General features: G+C 45.2%; 1 protein-coding gene across 8 annotated transcripts in view; it reads right to left on the reverse strand.

Annotated features, from left to right (window-relative positions):
• GARNL3 (GTPase activating Rap/RanGAP domain like 3) overlaps positions 1 to 20338 on the reverse strand; it is a 232634-nt gene that overhangs the window by 13695 nt on the left and 198601 nt on the right. For 6 of the 8 annotated variants that reach the window (XM_073314497.2, XM_073314501.2, XM_073314500.2 and 3 more), the window contains 4 exons: positions 14159 to 14225; positions 12137 to 12244; positions 11475 to 11593; positions 10195 to 10330 (listed from right to left, as the gene is read on the reverse strand). In XM_073314497.2, coding sequence (XP_073170598.1) covers positions 10195 to 10330; positions 11475 to 11593; positions 12137 to 12244; positions 14159 to 14225 — 430 coding nt within the window. Of the gene's footprint in view, positions 1 to 9482; positions 10031 to 10194; positions 10331 to 11474; positions 11594 to 12136; positions 12245 to 14158; positions 14226 to 20338 lie in introns of all 8 variants that reach the window. The other 2 variants (XR_013634773.1, XM_078849155.1) reach the window with 2 other exon arrangements.

The following is a 20338-nucleotide window of genomic DNA, read 5'->3' on the forward strand; positions in this document are numbered from 1 at the left end:
GTGGTTCTCAACCTGCAGCCCAATCAGCACAGAGCTGCAACCCATGTGACATCGTCAGGGCCATACCGGTAGTAATGGATGCAGCCCCCAATGGTAAAAAGGTTGAGAACCACTGATCTAGACCATGCCTGACAGGTGTTTGTCCAACCTGCTCTCAAAAATCCACGATGGAGATTCCACAACCTCCCTAGGCAATTTATTCTAGTGCTTAACCACTCTGACAGTTAAAGTTTTTCCTAATGTCCAACCTAAACTGTCCTTGCTGCAATTTAAGCCCATTGCTTCTTGTCTTTTCCTCAGAGGTTAAGTAGAACAATTTTTCTCCCTCCTCCTTGTAACAACATTTTACGTACTTGAAAATTGTTATGTCCCCTCTCAGTCTTCTTTTTTCTAGAGTAAGCAAACCCAATTTTTTCAGTCTTCCCTCATGTGTCATGTTTTCGAGACCTTTAATCATTTTTGTTGCTCTTCTCTGGGCTTTTTCCAATTTGTCTACATCTTTCCTGAAATGTGGCGCCCAGAACTGGACACACTACTCCAGTTGAGGCGTAATCAGCATGGAGTAGGATGGGAGAATTACTTCTCATGTCTTGATTACAACACTCCTGCTAATACATCCCAGAATGATATTTGCTTCACATTTAGCTTGTGGTCCACTATGACCTCCAGATCCCTTTCTGCAGTACTCCTTCCTAGGCAGTCATTTTCCATTTTGTATGTTTACACAGCTCTGCCAAACCCAGCGTCATCCCTGGCCTGCTGGATGATGGCGTGGTGTAGTGTGCTGTGAACATGAGCATTGAAGACCATGTCGTGGCTCTGCAAATGTCCTGGATGGGGGACATGTGCCAGGAAGGCCGCCAAGGACGCTTCTGCTCTCGTCGACTGGGTCTTCACCAATGGCGGTGGCTGAACCTGCGCCAACTCATAACAGGTCCAGATGCAGGAAGTGATCCAGTTAGAGATCCTCTGAGAGGAGACCGGCAGGCCCTTCATCCTGTCCACTGTCACAATGAAGAGCTGTGTCAACCTGCAAAAGGACTTGATATGCTCCAGGTAAAATGCCAAGGCACGTTGGACGTCCAGCCGCCTCTCCTCATTCGTCTTGTGAGGCTTAGGACAGAACACCAGGAGGAAGATGTCCTTGTTGATATGGAAGGAAGACACCACCTTCGGCAGGAAGGCCAGCTAGGGTCGCAGCTGTACCTTGTCTTTGTAGAAGATCGCATATGGCAATTCCTTCTAGCCGATGTCACTGCCACAATAAAGGCGACTTTCCATGACAGGTGAGAAAGGGAACAAGAGCCTAAGGGCTCAAAAGGCAGACCCGTGAATCTGAAGAGAACCAGACTGAGGTCTCACTATGGGACAGGATCCTTAACAGGAGGGAAGAGCCTTTTGAGACCTGATGGACATCTCGTGTGAGAACACCGATCTACCCTGGATCGGTGGATGAAAAGCCAAGATGGCACCTAGATGAACCTTGATTGACGAGAGGGCCAGGCCTGATTTTTCAGGAGGAGTAGGTATTCCAAGATTGACTGCAGCGAAGAGTGCACTGGAGAGACGCTACTTTTAGACACCCAGTGGGAGAATCTCGTCCACTTCGCCAGGTAAGTCGCCCTAGTGGAGGGTTTTCCACTTCCCAAAAGGACCTGGTGCAAGTCCCTGGAGCAGGCTTGTTCCTCTGGGTTCAACCATGCAGCATCCACGCCATGAGCTGGAAGGAGGCAAGGTTGGGGTGCAGGAGATGACCGTGGTCTTGTGAGAGAAGGTCCGGATGGCTGGGCAGAGGCCATGGGAGACTACTACCAGATCCAATAGCGTGCCGAACCAATGCTGGCACAGCCACACTGGACCGATCACAATGACTCGAGCCTTATCCATCTGCTGACTAGCAGGATGGGCGGGAACGCATACATCAGATCTCTCCACCAGGACAGGAGAAAGGCATCTGAAAGAGCACCTTTGCCAAGACCCTGCCGGGAGAAAATCTGATGACATTTCCTGTTCTGCCTGGTGGCGAACAGGTCTACTCGGGGAGTTCCCCACCTCTGGAAGAGCATCTGGAACACTACTGAGTGGAGCGACCACTCGTGGTGAGAAAAGAAGGACCTGCTGAGGCAATCTGCCAGCAAGTTCCTGACGCCAGAAAGGTGATACACCTCCAGGTGGATCACGTGCTGGATACAGAAATCCCATAGGCGGAGTGCCTCTTGACAGAGGGCCGACAAGCACGTTCCTCCTTGCCTGTTGATGTAAAACATCGAGACTGTGTAGTCCATCAGCACTCAAACCACTTGGCCGGATAACTGCAGGAGGAACACTCCACAGGCCAGGCAAACTGACCTGAGCTCTTTAACATTTATATGCAACGTCATCTCCTCTGCGGACCACGTGCCTTGAGCTCCCCAGCCAAAGTCCAAGGCATCTGATATCAGCGACACTGAAGGTCACAGGGTATCGAACGGGACTCCTTCGAAGACTGTTCCAGGGTCGGTCCACCACTGCAGCACTGTGAGTACCTCTGATAGGATGGTGATGACCTTGTCCATGTGATCCCTGGACAGGGCACAGTCCATAGCCAGCCATTGCTGGAGGGATCGCATTTCGGAGCCTCGCATGGCGGACGACATATGTGCACACCGCCCATGTGGCCCAGCAGCCGTAGGCAGACACTGGCCATTGTGAGAGGAAATGCAGAGACTCCAGCAATGAGGTCCCTCATGGTCTCGAACTTGTGATGCGGCAGAAACTCCTTTGCTCTGGCGGAGTAAAGGACCTCCCTGATAAACTCTATCTTTTGTACAGGGACTAATGTTGATTTTTCCTCGTTTATCAACAGGCCTAGTCTCCTGCACATGGTCAACAGCATCGCGAAGGAGTCCTGGACCTGGGATCTGGAGTGACCCTTGACCAGCCAGTCGTCCAGGTACGGGTAGATCAGGATACTTGAACGCCTGAGGTGAGACACCACCACCGACATGCATTTTGTAAACACCCTCGGTGCCATAGCCAGGCCGAAGGGGAGCACTGTGAACTGGTAGTTTGCGGATCCCACTGTGAAGTGGAGGAAGCGTCTGTGTCCTTGAAAGATCACTATATCAAAGTACGAGTCCTTTAAGTCAAGGGCGCTGTGACATTGCACCCCATAATACTTTAAAGAAATATGCTTATGAGTGTAAATATGACATAACTGGAATATGTTTTATTCTAGATATGCCATGTAACATATCTTTGCACAGGCTATGATCTACTGAATATATTCATTATATTTGTATGCATGTATCATTTTTATATCTAAAGTTATGAGCATTGGCTCTATGCTTGTATTTAAAGTGTCTGCTGTAGGAAGCACATAAGGCAGATTTGGTCAACATCGTGTGAAGGGGTTATTCAAGTAATTGGGAGTACTTAACTAACAATGGACTTTGGGAGATGCCAATCCACATCTGAGCTTTCCCGGGAACATTCAAACTAACATGTAAACAATGGCGTCAGCCTGCAAAAAGCTGAATCATTCACAGACATGTGACTTGCCCAGGTGGCTAAAGACTCCATCTTGTGACTGTGATGTTACACAGGAGAACAAAGACCCTGGAAACCCCTCCATTTTGTCTTCAGCTGGCTCAGAAGATAGCCTCTCCACCCCAAAGAGATCCCTGAAAGAAACTGGAACAAAGGACAGTAACTACAGGGGTGTGAGTGATTGCTGGACCCAGACTAGTAAGGAGTCTAGTCTGTGAAAGAAGCTTATTGGAACATCTCTGAGGGCGAGATTTACCTGCATTTAGTTTCCTACTGTATTAGGCCTAGACTTGTGTGTTTTTGTTTTATTTTGCTTCGTAATTCACTTTGTTCTGTCTGTTATTACTTGGAACCACTTAAATCCTACTTTTTATATTTAATAAAATCACTTTTTGCTTATTAGTTAACCCAGAGCAAGTATTAATACCTGGGGGAGCAAACAGCTGTGCATATCCCTCTATCAGTGTTCTAGAGGGATAACAATTTATGAGTTTACCCTGTATACACTTTATACGGAGTAAAATGAATTTATTTTAGGGTTTGGATCCCATTAGGAACTGGGAAGTTGCAAGTGAGCAGGGGACAGGACAGGCGGCATACCAGTTTCCCGGATCCAGGGAGGGGATGATGGAGGCCAGGGAAACCATGCGGAAGCTCAACTTCTTGAGATGCTTGTTGAGGGCTCGCAGGTCCAGGATGGGACCTTTGGGATCAGAAAGTAAAAGGAGTAGAACTCCTTGCCCCTAAGGTCTAGGGGGACTTTTTCCAAGGCCTACATCTGCAGCAAGCCTTGCACCTCCTGATGCAGTAGACTCTCGTGAGAGGGGTCCGAGGGGAGGGATGGGGGATAGAAACAAACTGGAGGGTATAGCCCTGCACCACAGTATTGAAGACCCAATGGTCTGATGTTATAGACACCCAGGCTGGGAGGAAAAATGAAAAAGTTGATTGGAGAAACAGAAGGGGGCAGGATCCAGGACAGTGGCTGGAATGTCGTCCTTGGACGCATCCTCAAAATGCCCGTTTCGACCCCTGCTGGGAGGGCGAAGAGCTGGCCTGTGTCAAGATAGAGGGCTGTTGGCCCTGATGGTGTTGGTAGCCCTTGCCCTTCTTCTGGAAAGGTTCCTGCTTAAAATGCTTTCTTTGCTGCTCCAGGTAGAGGCACTGGGTCTTGAGTGTGGTGCACAAGTCCTTTAACCCGTGCAGCTTATCGTCGGTTTTCTCCACAAACAGAACTTGGCCATTGAAAAGGAGGTTCTGGATGGACTGTTGGACCTCCACTCATAGGCCCGAGGACTACAGCCATGCTGCCCTCCTCATGGTTATGGCTGAGGGCATGGTCCATACTGCAGTCAGCCATGTCCGAAGCCACCTGCAAGTGCTGCCTTTGCCACTCCCTGCCCCTCTTCCAGATGGCCTGGGATTCCTTCCTGGGGTCCTCTAGGAGGGAGTCAACAAATTTGGCCATCAACTACCAAATATTAAAATCGTAACAGCTCCTTAGAGCCTGATGATTTGCTACCCTCAGCTGTAGGCTCAATGATGAATAAACCTCTCCCCCAAAAACGTCCAACTTTTTCGCCTCCTTATTTTTGTGAACAGCCTCCGTTTGTCCCTGTCTTTCCCGCTGATTGACAGCGGACACTATTAGCAAGTTTGGGGAAGGATGGGTATACAGGTATTCATACCCTTTAGTGAGCACATAGTACTTGCACTCCACCCACTTGGAAACTGGGGGTATTGATGCAGGGGTCTGCCAGAGGCCTTGGTAATCTTGGCCTCCCCCTAATGTACTGGCAGCACGACTCCAGCAGTTGCTGCGGAGCTGAGGATGTTGAAGAGAGTGTCTGAGGGCTCCTTGGTTTCTAGCCCCAAGTTTGAGGTTACCCTCCTCAAAAGCTCCTGATGAGCTGTGGCATCGTCCTGGGGGACTGTAGACGGGGGTCCCATGATGGCCTCATCGGGTGATGAGAAAGAGGATGTAGGTGCAGCAAGAGTCACCACCTCTGTGACCTGATCGGCATGGCCTTCTTCCCCCATCTGTTGGACACGGGGGGGGTCCCAGGCATGGCGGCCTTAGTCTCAGGTGGGCAGGAGACCGTGGCAGAGGGCTTGTCAGAGACTCCCAACACTGACTTGTACCTTTGGGGTAGCTGCGTGAACCCCCACAGGTTCTAAGGGTGCCACAGCATGGGCCACTGACCCTGTGGCCACGGTAGTGCTGACAGTGCCGCAGGGAGAACTGGTGTCACCAGTGGAGGACCTTGCCCCACCTGTAGGGTTTCTTGGTCCGACTCTGAGCCCAGGGATGGAGGGCCATGTTCCGGAGACTGGGACCGCACCAAGGCAGACCAGGCGTCTTGGTCCTGGCTGTGTCCACCGCCACACTCCGAGTGGGATGTGTATGCAGGAGATGATCCACCGCGTTGAGTTCCCAGGCTCCAATTGGTATATAGCCCTATGTCCAAAGCATGGCTCTGCGTGGGCAAGCACTGGTGGGACGCTCCCTGAAGTGGCGAGCGGTACAGCATTGATGGGGACTGAGGGGGAGGTCCAAGGGCAGGCTTACCTCTTGATTTGGGAGCTGCCGTCGCCGGTGTGGGTGGCACCGGGTGGGACAAGATATTCTACGCCGCCTACAGGGCCTCTGGGGTTAACAGTTAACGGCATCACCAGGTGCTGGACTCCCATACTGCTGTCCGGGGTGGCCAGCACATCCCGGGATGGGCTAACCTGCTCAACTGAAGGCACCTCCCACTTGGAGTCGATGAGCTGCTGTTCGTTGGGTCTAGACTCGCCTCCTGCCCTCTCCTTGCCCTTGCGAGCAGGAGACTGACTTCTCCCGGTCTTCCTCCTTTTACTGGTTGGTGCTGGGGAGGTGGATGGTCATCTGTCTGATGATGGCACCCGCGGGCTGCTCTGCACTGACGCCACGGTGCTGGGTGCGGAGTCCGATCTCAGCTGTTCCGGTGCTGATGTCAGTGCCAACTCCATAAAGAGCACTTTAAGTCAAATGTCCCGCTCTTTCTTAGTGCGAGGCTTAAAGCTTTTGCATATTTGACACCTGTCACTGATGTGAAATTCTCCCAAACACCTTAAACAACTGGTGTGGGGGTCACTGACCGGAATGGGTTTCTTACAGCGGTCGCGGTTCTTAAAACCCAGGGAGCAGGGTAAGCTCCGTCCCGAGCCTAAGTCCCATTTGGGACAACTAAAACTAACTAAACACACTAAGGGAACTAATACTAGTTGATATAACTATGTACAATAGAAAGGTTTGCAACAAACCTAGTGAGGTAAATAGAAAGGCGCATAAACACTGCAAAATTAAATGTAAAAATGTAATAAGAAAAGTGAAAAAGGAGTTTGAAGAACAGCTAGCCAAAAACTCAAAAGATAATAACAAAATGTTTTTTAAGTACATCAGAAGCAGGAAGCCTGCTAAACAACCAGTGGAGCCCCTGGACGATCAAGATACAAAAGGAGCACTTAAAGATGATAAAGTCATTGCGGAGAAACTAAATGAATTCTTTGCTTCAGCTTTCACGGCTGAGGATGTTAGGGAGATTCCCAAACCTGAGCCGTCTTTTGTAGGTGACAAATCTGAGGAATTACCACAGATTGAAGTGACACTAGATGTGGTTTTGGAATTAATTGAGAAACTTAACAGTAACAAGTCACCAGGACCAGATGGCATTCACCCAAGAGTTCTGAAAGAACTCAAATGTGAAATTGCGGAACTATTAACTATGGTTTGTAACCTGTCCTTTAAATCAGCTACTGTACGCAATGACTGGAAGATAGCTAATGTAACGCCAATATTTAAGAAGGGCTCTAGAGGTGATCCTGGCAATTACAGACTGGTATGTCTAACATCAGTTGGGCAAATTAGTTGAAACAATAGCAAAGAATAAAATTGTCAGACACGTAGAACATAAATTGTTGTGCAAAAGTCAACATGGTTTCTGTAAAGGGAGATCATGTCTTACTAATCTATTAGAGTTCTTTGAGGGGGTCAACAAACATGTGGACAAGGGGGATCCCGTGGGCACAGTGTACTTAGATTTCCAGAAAGCCTTTGACAAGGCCCCTCACCAAAGGCTCTTATGTAAATTAAGTTGTCTTGGGATAAGAGGGAAGAACCTTTCATGGATTGAGAACTGGTTAAAAGACAGGGAACAAAGGGTAGGAATAAATAGTAAATGTTCAGAATGGAGAGGGGTAACTAGTGGTGTTCCCCAAGGGTCAGTCCTAGGACCAATCCTATTCAACCTATTCACAAATGATCTGGAGAAAGGGGTAAACAGCAAGGTGGCAAAGTTTGCAGATGATACCAAACTGCTCAAGATAGTTAAAACCAAAGCAGACTGTGAAGAACTTCAAAAAGATCTCACAAAACTAAGTGAGTGGGCAACAAAATGGCAAATTAAATTTATTGTGGATAAATGTAAAGTAATGCACACTGGAAAAAATAACCACAATTGTACATACAATATGATGGGGGCTAATTTAGCTACAACTAATCAGGAGAAAGATCTTGGAGTCATCGTGGATAGTTCTCTGAAGACATCCACACAGTGTGCAGTGGCAGTCAAAAAAGCAAACGGGATGTTAGGAATCATTAAAAAAGGGATAGAGAATATGATGGAGAATATCTTATTGCCCTTATATAAATCCATGGTACGCCTGCATCTTGAATACTGCGTACAGATGTGGTACCCTCATCTCAAAAAAGATATACTGGCATTAGAAAAGGTTCAGAAAAGGGCAACTAAAATGATTAGGGGTTTGGAATGGGTCCCATATGAGGAGAGATTAAAGAGGCTAGGACTTTTCAACTTGGAAAAGCGGAGACTAAGGGGGGGGATATGATAGAGGTATATAAAATCATGAGTGGTGTGGAAAAAGTGAATAAGGAAACATTATTTACTTGTTCCCATAATATAAAAAATAGGGGCCATCAAATGAAATTAATGGGTAGCAGGTTTAAAACAAATAAAAGGAAGTTCTTCTCCACTCAGCGCACAGTCTACCTGTAGAACTCCTTGCCTGAGGAGGTTGTGAAGGCTAAGACTATAACAGGGTTTAAAAGAGAACTGGATAAATTCATGGAGGTTAAGTCCATTGATGGCTATTAGCCAGGATAGGTAAGGAATGGTGTCCCTAGCCTCTGTTTGTCAGAGGGTGGAGATGGATGGCAAGAGAGAGATCACTAGGTTCACTCCCTCTGGGGCACCTGGCATTGGCCATTGTCAGTAGACAGGATACTGGGCTGGATGGACCTTTGGTCTGAGCCAGTATGGCCATCGTTATGTTCTTATGCTGTTCTTATGAACAGTTCTATGGAAGAAAAGGTTTGCTGAAGCAAAGAAATGTACTAGCACCATCACTGGTTGTAAGAAGGAAGGAACTGAGGGTGGCGGGAGCTGGTGGCGCCCCTTATATCGCGGCATATGTGCGCCACTCCAGCAGGCACCAGACCCAGTCCCCCACAAATACCACTGAGGGAAAAACTTGTGGCACTGGTATACGTGGTGAGCACACACACCTAACATGGAATGGACGTAAGCAAGCACTTGAAGAACTAAAATTATTACTTTCCCTGTTTTTTTTTCTATCACAGCTATACAGCAGCAGTAGCATATTTAACTGAGCTAGAGAGGTGTACAGCAGTGGCTCTCAACCTTTCCAGGACTACTGTACCTCTTTCAAAAGCCTGATTTGTTGTCCCAAGTTTCACCTCACTTAAAAACTACTTGCTTACAAAAATCATACATAAAAACACAAAAGTGTCACGATACACTATTACTGAAAAATTGCTTACTTTCTCATTTTACCATATAATTATAAAATAAATCAACTGTGATATAAATATTGTAATTACATTTCAGTGTATAATACATAGAGTAGTATAACCAAGTCACTGTCTGTACGAAATTTTAGTTTGTACTGACCTTGCTAGTGCTTTTTACATAGCCTGTTGTAAAGCTAGTCAAATATCTAGATGAGTTGATGTATCCTCTGGAAGACCTCTGCGTACCCCCAGGGGTAATTGTTACCCTAGTTAAGAACCACTGGTGTACAGTGTGTGATCTTGTTATTGGGCCCTTGTCATTTCATATTTATCCCCCCTATTGTTTGTTACTCCACTGATCGTGTCATATCTAAAATGATATTGCAAGCTCTTTGGGGCTGGGGCTGGGGCTGCCTAATTACTATTTTCATTCTATAAAGGAACTGTAATACTCCCATGGTGAAAAGAGCTGGGTGTTGGGAGGGTGTCTCAGTTCAGTTCTTAGTAGGCAACTCTCTCTTTTCTGAACTTCCCGTCATAATTGGCATCTTTGTTTGCAGTCTTATCCCTGAAAAACAGTTGTCAAAGATTCAGCAGGCCATTGAAAATGGATTCTTTTCCTCCTCCTCCTCTTAGGAAAGGTCCCTCCAGAGCAGTGCTGAGGGATATTGGCAGGAGGTGAAGTAGAGCAAGCTTGCACAGCCACTTCTATGAATAAACAGAAAATTTCGGTCTTCAGCCCCAAGCGTTGTCAATCCAAAATCTTTCACCACCTCCAAATTCACCAAACCAAAAGCCCAGAGGTATTGGAAATGTGATAACTGCCAGAGCAATTCAAAGCCATCACACAACCAGCCCCAACAATACTTTACCTTCTGCTGAGGAAGAAGGGAATTCTGGCATTTCATGAGCTGTTGGTGTCTGAGGAGAACTGTTTGAACTGGTTTCCTTCAAACTGCTATTGGATGATCCACTTACTGTTGCAGTAGCTTTAAAATAAATATCTGACTGAAATGACAAAGAACACATTGTTAGCACAGCAAGACTTCCCAGTTTATCATTGAGACGTGCCCAAAGAGTTGTCCTTTACATGGTGCAGCCATTGTATGCTGATTTGACAATGGAAAGGCCTTAAAGATATCTGGAGCGGACATCCAAGAATCCTCTGGTGGTATACAGTTGGCAGAGCAGCCAGCTCCTACATGATCCCTCTACTCGCAGTTAGAGAAGGTGGTATGGCCTGGGCTTTCTGGAGAGCTGTCAACTCCTGACTGGGCCCCTTGGCCCTGTTGGCAATCAGTGCACATTAGAGTAGCCTGAAGGACAAAGGTGACCAGCCCAAATGGCTCCAGGAATAGGAGAAGGTCAAAAACAGCACCAAGCCATATTGGCACACTCCTACCCTCCCACGTATGCTGTGTGCTCCTCAAATAAAACTGAGGAACTGGACCAGAGTCCAAGGGTTTGGCTCAATAAGCAACTTGTGTTCATATGAAGTTAGAAAATGTAGCCTAATCTTTCCTTTACTATCACTGTTCCTTATTACAAATAGAGAATTCTCCCTCCTTTTTCCAGGTGCATATATAAGGGCTAAGCACAAAACATACTAAGCCATCTTCATCCTTGAAGTCATGGAATTATGCAAGGATGAAGTTGGCCTATTTGCACTTACTCCATGCACTCACATCTGGTGACTCACCAAACCCCTTTACCCTGTGTTCAGTCAGAGGAATGTCAAGTGGAAAAGAGAAAGGGGTATTCCTAACTATGTAAAATGAAAGAAACTGGGAAAGACATTTGAAAAGGAGCATCTCTGGGTAAGCAATGGTAATATAAATGATAGTGCTGCACTTGGATTTGAGATTTATACTCAAATAAGGAATATATATGGTCACTGCAGTCAATGAAATGAGCAGTCCTGTGCTTCTTTAAGATCATACATCTAAGTATACAGTTTCAAATTACATATATAATCTGCAGCCTAACTTGCTCATATAGGATCAACTATTTTTGTGATTTTAATAGACTGTTCTGAAGGGGACTATCTCCATTCTATGTTTGCACACCCAGAAGTCTGTGTTACCAGGAACTGCACATACACATTGTAATGAGACCTCACACAGGGGCCCAACAGGATTTTCCTATGTCTTACCCTTGATGCAACAAGTTGAAGTTCAGGCACCACAGCTGTGTGGACTAGGTTCCCATTCACCACTAATCGTATCTCTATGGAATCAGTAGTGAAGGCCAGGATATAAGGGAAAGCACAAACTGCAAGGGAACAAGGGCTGCTATTAGTGAGAAAAATTATGAACATATATTTGTATCAGATGTTTTACAAAAGCACCTAGAGTTTTTAAAAGATTCTAGAAGTTTCCTGAAAATCTGAATTTCTCTAGCATCTCCACTCTCTAGTGTAAATATTTTAGAAGTTTTTAAACAGCCTCTAAATGCTGATGGGTGTCCAGCTGCATAAAGCCTGTATGACTACCTGACTCTCCACATTTAGTAGGATGTAGATGGAATCTCTCAAATAGAGCAGGAGGAAATGAACGGGCTGAGGAGAACAAGAAAAAGAAGCCAATGATTTCAGAATTTTGTTTTTGCACGGAAAGAATCTGCCAAATAGATATAGAATAGCATTTCTAAACTATCAAATGCAAAAATCTAGGTGAACTGGCACAGCCCTAGAACTGAGTGTGACATGGCTGCATTTCTGTAATACCCACTGCTGCTCCAGTAGGGGCCAAGTACAATTCCAAACCAAATGAAAATGTTAAACCATCCTACTAGATTACCACAGCCTTTTCTTACCAATAGCATAAGGAACCTGGTTCCAACTAAAGTGGAAGTCTGATGCTGATGTCTGGACCAAAGGAGAAACCCCATTATAGGGGCATACCTTTCTGTAGTAGCAGACATCTGTAACAAAAAACATCTGTTACCTCACACAGAAAATGACACAAACTGACATTAAATAAAATGGCTTAGAAAATTGGATTATATCTTCCTGCACAGCTGTTAAAACCATAAGAACATGAATTTACTGACTACAATTTTTAAAGGGAGAAAAACAGAGGTAATATAGAATATATAATATATTGTGTCTCATCTGTGGTAAAATCTGATTTTAAGTGTCTACTTTGATGTCAAAGCTATTTATAATTTATTTTACAATTCATTAATATTTTATGAAATCATGTGTTTGCTTGCTTCCCTGATCCTCCATTACTTTTCTGTGGCTAGAGACATGGGCAAGAAACGTTCTGAAGTTGACGTCAATGGCACAGTATCTGTTGGCCAGCATGAAACACCCTTTATGCAGTCATACATTAGCAAAGTTCACACTCCCCAAAGACTGAAATGTACAGAGAAGAGAAACTTCCCTATGAGGCCTGGGGGATATTAGACAGAGGTTTTATTAATCAAATGACTTGTGCACCCAGTCTCTCAGGAACTGGGGTGTTATTTTTACAATGGCTCAAATTCTATCAAATTCATGGTTTTCATGCACTGCATGTTCTTCCATCAGCAAGTGCTTCTACAGCACCTACTTCTAATCATAAAACTGGCAATTTTCCAATACTAAAAGGCAAAAAGGAAAGAATAAAAGCATAGGTCAGCCAGTAAGGGAGGCTGGACTCCACTGACTGGCTTTTTAAATCTGGATTCATTGATTACTCAAAGAACATTATTATTACAGTGATTATCCAATGTGAACTATGAATCACCATCTATTTCCCTAGTTGCAGGATTTCTTTCAATTATGAATTATAAAAGCCAGGAATAATATACTTAAAGATTATCAGTACATCTGCAAAGTCAAAGCTGAAATCAAGAAAGTCACCGTCTTTCTATGAGTAGTTCACACAACAGGGATTCTAGTAAAACTGAAAACCAGCTTACAATTCCCCATTCTTTTTATTTACTCGGATTGAACTCTTGAATTTTGTCTGAAAGGATGCCACTACTTCCTCACATGTCTAGCCTTTTGTATCAACAGGTACTTATATGGACTTCATTACTGTAATGTTTGAGCACCTCACAATTTTTAATATATTTATCCTCACAACTTCTCTGTGCCGTCAAGAAATGCTATGACATTCATTACAGATGGTGATCTGGGCATAGAGACTAAGGCCCAATATCTTAAAGGTATTTAAGCATTGCTGCACTCAGTGTTGCAGTGCCTACCTAATTTAAGATCCTAAGTCTCATTTTCAAAAGGAATTTTGGTAGTTATGAGCCTAAATTCCATTGACTATCAACAGGATTAGGCTCGTAAGTGCCTGAAACCTTTTTGAAAATGACACATAGTCTCCTAAATCAGGTAGGCATTGCAGTGCAGAGCACAGCAATGTCTAAATACTGATGAAAAGTTGGGACCTAATTGTTTTGTCCAAGGTTACACAGGAAGTCTGTGCTGGAGCAAGGAATTGCATCAAAGTCTCAAGCCAGAGTCCTAATCATTGGATGATTCATTAAAGATTGTGAGGGGCTCAAACACTCTGGTAATGGGGTCATATAAGAAAGAAAGGCAATTATAATAATGGATACCTCAGAGCTGACATTTTAGTGAGCAATTAACTCCAGAGGTGGTTCTCCAAAATTGGAGAATTTCATTTGAACCCCTGAAAATAGAAGCAGGTAGCTGATGTTTCTACATTCTGCACAGCTTGTCATAAAACAATAATGAAAATTATATTGAAAAACTGCTAACTTAGCAATATGTAGAATCATATCCCACAGACAAACAGAATTGATACAAGCAGACTGATATATTAATGTTTTTAAACTTTCTTTGCTATTGCCTGGATCAAATAAAACAGCACTTACAGTTATAACACAACAGTAGACCAGCATCACCATCTTCATATACATCAATAGCTGCAACAAAATTAACCTGCAATGATAATGGGTAAGGGTAGTGGGCAGACTGGATACTGAGGTTATTACAAACTGCTTTTGAGAAAAATGCAACACTTTATCCCAGAGTTAGTGGAGATGCACTCCTGCAGCTCAGAACAAAATCTGTCCTTTTCAAGTGTAGCCGTCTGTATCTATGCCTTTATTTGACATTCATTGTAAATCCACTCTTAGTAAGGGATTCAATTAGTTTTCCAATCAATATTTTCTATAGTAACATCATAATGCAGTAACAGACCTTATCTGGAAACACAGATGTTTAAAAAAGGGAAGTTACTTACCCTTTATAACTGGAGATCTGTAGATTCTTCAAGATCTGTAGTTCCTATCTGTATTCCACTGTGCGCTGATGTGTCGGAGACTGGAGATTTCTAGCAAGTAGTGTCTGTCTCCGCCTACGTAGTTGTTCCCCTCGTGTTCCAGACTGAGGGCATAAAGGATGATGCGGACTGACCCCTCTCCAGTTCCTCTTACTGCAGATCAGAGAGGATCCGAAGTAGAGGGGAATGAGGGTAGGTAGTGGAATACAGATAGGGACCACACATCTTGAAGAACTCCAGTAATGAAGACTACTTAATTCCCTTGTTTCTTTGAGTGCTGGTCTCTGTGTGTATTCCACTGTGAGTGACTGACAAGCAGTACTCAGAGAAAAGGAAGATGCAAGGATGCAGCTGGGATGGCTGCTTGCAGAACCGCTATCCCAAAGGATGTGTCAGCAGAGGAGGCTTGACCCAAGACATAATGTCTCATGAATGTGTGCCTGGAACTCTACATCACCACCTTGCAAATGTCAAACAGAGGTACTTGTTGGAATGATGGTGCTGAGGCTGCCTGTGTTCTTTTAGAGTAAGCCCATATCCCGTGTGCGATAAGACAGTAAATAACAAAGTAGGATGCAGCCAGAGATCCTCTGAGAGGAAAAAGCTTGTCCTTGGACTTGTTCTGCTGTGGCCAGAAACAGCCTAGGTGACTGATTTGTTCAGTTCTCTGTAGGTAAAAGGCTACAGCTTGTCTCACATAACAGAGATGAAGTTTCCTTATTTTGATGGATGTGTGGGCCTTCAGAAAGAACACAAGTAAGTGCATATTCTGGTTTATGTGAAATTCCTAAACTGATTTAAGGGTGAATTTCAAGTGTAGTTGTAGTGAGATCTTGTCTTTATGAAATGTAGTATAAGGAGGGTCTGCCATCAGGGCTCCTAGCTCACTTATTTGTCTGGCTGAGCTGATAGCAGCAAGATAGGGAATCTTCATAGATTGGTAAAGCATCGAGTTGGAAGGGTGGCACAGTGACTGTTGGAAGCACTAAATTAAGATCTCATTGAGGGGTTGGTTTTATTACTCGTGGGGAAGTTCTAATTAAAACCCTTTAAAAACTTGGAGGTGATGGGGTGAATAAGGCAGCACAGCTGTCTGATGAAGGGTGATGTGCTGATTGCTGCTAGGTGAACCTGTATGAAGCTAAGGGAAAGGCCAAACTTCTTGAGCATAAGAAGGTAATGTGGGATATCAGGGATACCTGCTGACTCAGGAGACTCAATAGAGCTGCTGGGCCCAGATAGAGAAACGCTTCCAATTGACAAGACAACATTTTCTCATGGAGTCTGTTAAGGCTGATTCCCCACTCTGGCACTTTGAGTGCAGAAGGTGGGGACCCATAAGGATTCTAAAAATTAATACTGGCCACTCAAGACTGGTATTAAAATCCCAAGGTCACAGTTTCTCTCTGACCTTGGATGGGTAGATGCCACCACCAGCCAAGTGCAAAAAACCCCAACAAAAAACAAACAAACAAAAAAAACAACCCTTGGAAACCAGGAAGGCTCACTTGGGAATTCGTTCCTGTGGGGTACCCTCAAGCCCTTTCACCCCTCCCTCTGCGGAAGAGCTGAGAAAGAAAACAAAGGAAATTAGCTGTTGCCCCCAACTAATTAAACAACATATGCACAAACCTCTTAGGACACCAAAAATCCAATCCTGTTCTTAAAAAAGGTAAATTGTATTAAAAACAAAAAGAAAGAAATTACATCTGGAATTTAGGCTTTTGCTAGATTTTAAAAAAAAGCAATTACAAAAATTAAGCATCAAGATAGCTCTCTTGAGGTTTAGCTTAAAGGTTACTAGCGAAACAAAAGCACCTGGGGTTAGTACAGAGGAGTCCACAAGCCAATAAGAACTAAAAGAAATAACCCTAATTGCATCTTCCTAGACATTCCCTGATTACTGACATATTGGGGGTTTCACATAAGTAGGGTTGAGGTATGATTGATGAGGTAGGGTTGATGCTTTTTCATACCTGGTTTTAAAGCTCTTTACAGCATAACTTCAGCCCTGTCCTGCTCTGTCCCCCGTCACTGGAGAACAACAACGAGAAAGGGAAGTTTTTTTCCCCAATTTTAAAAAGTTCTAGCCCTCCCATTGTCTCTTTTGGTCAGGTGTCCACTCCCTTTCTTTAACCTAGCCAGGGATACTTTTTAACCCTTTACAGATTAAGCAAGCAGACAACAGCCAACAAGAGTGACTTTATAGCTGACTGGTTGGCTGGGTGTCCATAAAAGGGAGCTACTCCCTCCCCTTCATTTATCACAGAGTCCATTCTACTATTAATAAGGATGGCTTGCACATTCTGGGAACAGGAACATTCTAGATCCAATGCCCATCCAAATACCAACCTGTGAGATGAAGAATTCCGGGTTGGGATGTCTGATCTTGCCTTTTTCTTGAGCCAAAAGGTCTGGAAAACAATTAACGCTGACTAGTGGTCAGGCTGACACATGCAGGAGAACTGGAAACTAGAACCTCCTGGTCCATCTGGGCATGATGAAAATGACTCGTGCTCTATCACATCAAGACTTCTGTAATACTCAAGGAAGCGGTGGGACGGGTGGAAATGCTTAGTTTAGGTGGTCTGTCCAAGGAAGAAGGAAAACAGCGCTGTTGGAGAATGGCCTTGAACTTCCCTAGAAAAAACAGTTACTAACCTTCGTAACTGTTGTTGTTTGAGATGTGTTGTAGGTGTATGCACATCCCAAGCACAGTCACCAGAAAATTTTCCCTCAGTGGTACCTGTTGGGGGTGGCTCGAGCACCCTCCGATGCCGCACGCTCACAGCACCAGTATAAAGCCCCCAGCTGACCCTGCACCCCCTCAGGTCCTCCTTTTTTGGATAGCTCTGATGTAGAGAGGGAAGAGCATCTTCTCAAGCAGGCTGGCTAACCTAGTGAGGAGGGCTTTAAACTAGGTTCACCAGGGGAAGGAGACCAAAGCCCTGAGGTATGCGGGGAAATGGGATACCGGGAGGAAGCACGAGCAGGACAGCGCGGGTGTGTGGGGGGGCCTCCTGCCTCATACTGAGAAAGAGGGACGATCAGCGAGTTATCTCAAGTGCCTATACACAAATACAAGAAGCCTGGGAAACAAGCAGGGTGAACTGGAAGTCCTCGCAAAGTCAAGGAATTATGATGTGATTGGAATAACAGAGACTTGGTGGGATAACTCACATGACTAGAATACTGTCATGGATGGATATAAACTGTTCAGGAAGGACAGGCAGGGCAGAAAAGGTGTGGGAGTTTCACTGTATGTAAGGGAGCAGTATGACTGCTCAAAGCTCCGGTATGAAACTGCAGAAAAACCTGAGAGTCTCTGGATTAAGTGTAGAAGTCTGAGCAACAAGGGTGACGTCGTGGTGGGAGTCTGCTATAGACCACCGGACCAGGGGGATGAGGTGGACAAGGCTTTCTTCCGGCAACTAATGGAAGTTACAAGATCGCAGGCCCTGGTTCTCATGGGAGACTTCAATCATCCTGATATCTGCTGGGAGAGCAATACAGTAATGCACAGACAATCCGGGAAGTTTCTGGAAAGTGTAGGGGACAATTTCCTGGTGCAAGTGCTGGAAGAACCAACTCGGGGCAGAGCTTTTCTTGACCTGGTGCTCATAAACTGGGAAGAATTAGTAGGGGAAGCAAAAGTGGACGGGAACCTGGGAGGCAGTGTCCATGAGATGGTCGAGTTCAGGATCCTGACACAAGGAAGAAAGGAGAGCAGCAGAATACAGACCCTGGACTTCAGAAAAGCCGACTTTGACTCCCTCGGGGAACTAATGGGCAAGATCCCCTGGGAGAATAATATGAGGGGGAAAGGAGTCCAGGAGAGCTGGCTGTATTTTAAAGAATCCTTATTGAGGTTACAGGGACAAACGATCCCGATGTGTAGAAAGAATAGTAAATACAGCAGGCGACCAGCTCGGCTTAACAGTGAAATCCTTGCTGATCTTAAACACAAAAAAGAATCATAGAATATCAGGGTTGGAAGGGACCTCAGGAGGTCATCTAGTCCAACCCCCTGCTCAAAGCAGGACCAATCCCCAACTAAATCATCCCAGGCAGGGCTTTGTCAAGCCGGGTCTTAAAAGCTTCTAAGGATGGAGATTCCACCACCTCCCTAGGTAATGCATTCCAGTGCTTCACCACCCTCCTAGTGAAAAAGATTTTCCGAATATCCAACCGAAACCTCTCCCACTACAATTTGAGACCATTACTCCTCATTCTGTCATCTGCTACCACTGAGAACAGTCTAGATCCATCCTCTTTGGAACCCCCTTTCAGGGAGTTGAAAGCAGCTATCAAATCCCCCCTCATTCTTCTCTTCCGCAGACTAAACAATCCCAGTTCCCTCAGCCTCTCCTCATAAGTCATGTGTTCCAGTCCCCTAATCATTTTTGTTGCCCTCTGCTGGACGCTTTCCAATTTTTTCACTCTCTTCTTGTAGTGTGGGGCCCAAAACTGGACACAGTACTCCAGATGAGGCTTATAAGAAGTGGAAGATTGGACAAATGACCAGGGAGGAGTACAAAAATATTGTTCAGACATGCAGGAGTGAAATCAGGAAGGCCAAATCACACCAGGAGTTGCAGCAAGAGATATTAAGAGTAACAAGAAAGGTTTCTTCAGATATGTTAGTAACAAGAAGAAAGTCAAGGAAAGTGTGGGCCCCTTAGTGAATGAGGGAGGCAACCTAGTGACAGAGGATGTGGGAAAAGCTAATGTACTCAATGCTTTCTTTGCCTCTGTCTTCACGAACAAGATCAGCTCCCAGACTACTGCACTGGGCAGCACAGTATGGGGAGGAGGTGACCAGCCCTCTGTGGAGAGAAAAGTGGTTCAGGACTATTTAGAAAAGCTGAACAAGCACAAGTCCATGGGACCGGATGCGCTGTATCCGAGAGTGCTAAAGGAGTTGGCAGATGTGATTTGCAGAGCCATTGTCCATTATCTTTGAAAACTCATGGCGATAGGGAGAGGTCCCAGATGACTGGAAAAAGGCTAATGTCGTGCCAATCTTTAAAAAAGGGAAGGAGGAGGATCCGGGGAACTACAGATAGGTCAGCCTCACCTCAGTCCCTGGAAAAATCATGGAGCAGGTCCTCAAGGAATCAATTCTGAAGCACTTGGAGGAGAGGAAAGTGATCACGAACAGTCAGCATGGATTCACCAAGGGCAAGTCATGCCTGACTAATCTAATTGCCTTCTATGACGAGATAACTGGCTCTGTGTATGAGGGGAAAGCAGTGGACGTGTTATTCCTTGACTTTAGCAAAGCTTTTGACACGGTCTCCCACAGTATTCTTGCCAGCAAGTTAAAGAAGTATGGGCTGGATGAATGGACTATAACGTGGATAGAAAGCTGGCTAGATTGTCGGGCTCAATGGGTAGTGATCAATGGCTCCATGTCAAGTTGGCAGCTGGTATCAAGTGGAGTGCCCCAAGGGTCAGTCCCGGGGCCAGTTTTGTTCAATACCTTAATTAATGATCTGGAGGATGGCGTGGATTGCATCCTTAGCAAGCTTTCAGATGACACTAAACTGGGAGGAGTGGTAGATAAGCTGGAGGGTAGGGATAGGATACAGAGGGACCTAGACAAATTGGAGGATTGGGCCAAAAGAAATCTGATGAGGTTCAATAAGGATAAGTGCAGGGTCCTGCACTTAGGACAGAAGAACCCAATGCACAGCTACAGACTAGGGACCGAATGGCTAGGCAGCAGTTCTGCGGAAAAGGACCTAGGGGTGACAGTGGACGAGAAGCT

The sequence above is a fragment of the Lepidochelys kempii genome, chromosome 16 (assembly GCF_965140285.1).
Source record: "Lepidochelys kempii isolate rLepKem1 chromosome 16, rLepKem1.hap1, whole genome shotgun sequence".
NCBI classification, from domain to species: domain Eukaryota; kingdom Metazoa; phylum Chordata; order Testudines; family Cheloniidae; genus Lepidochelys; species Lepidochelys kempii.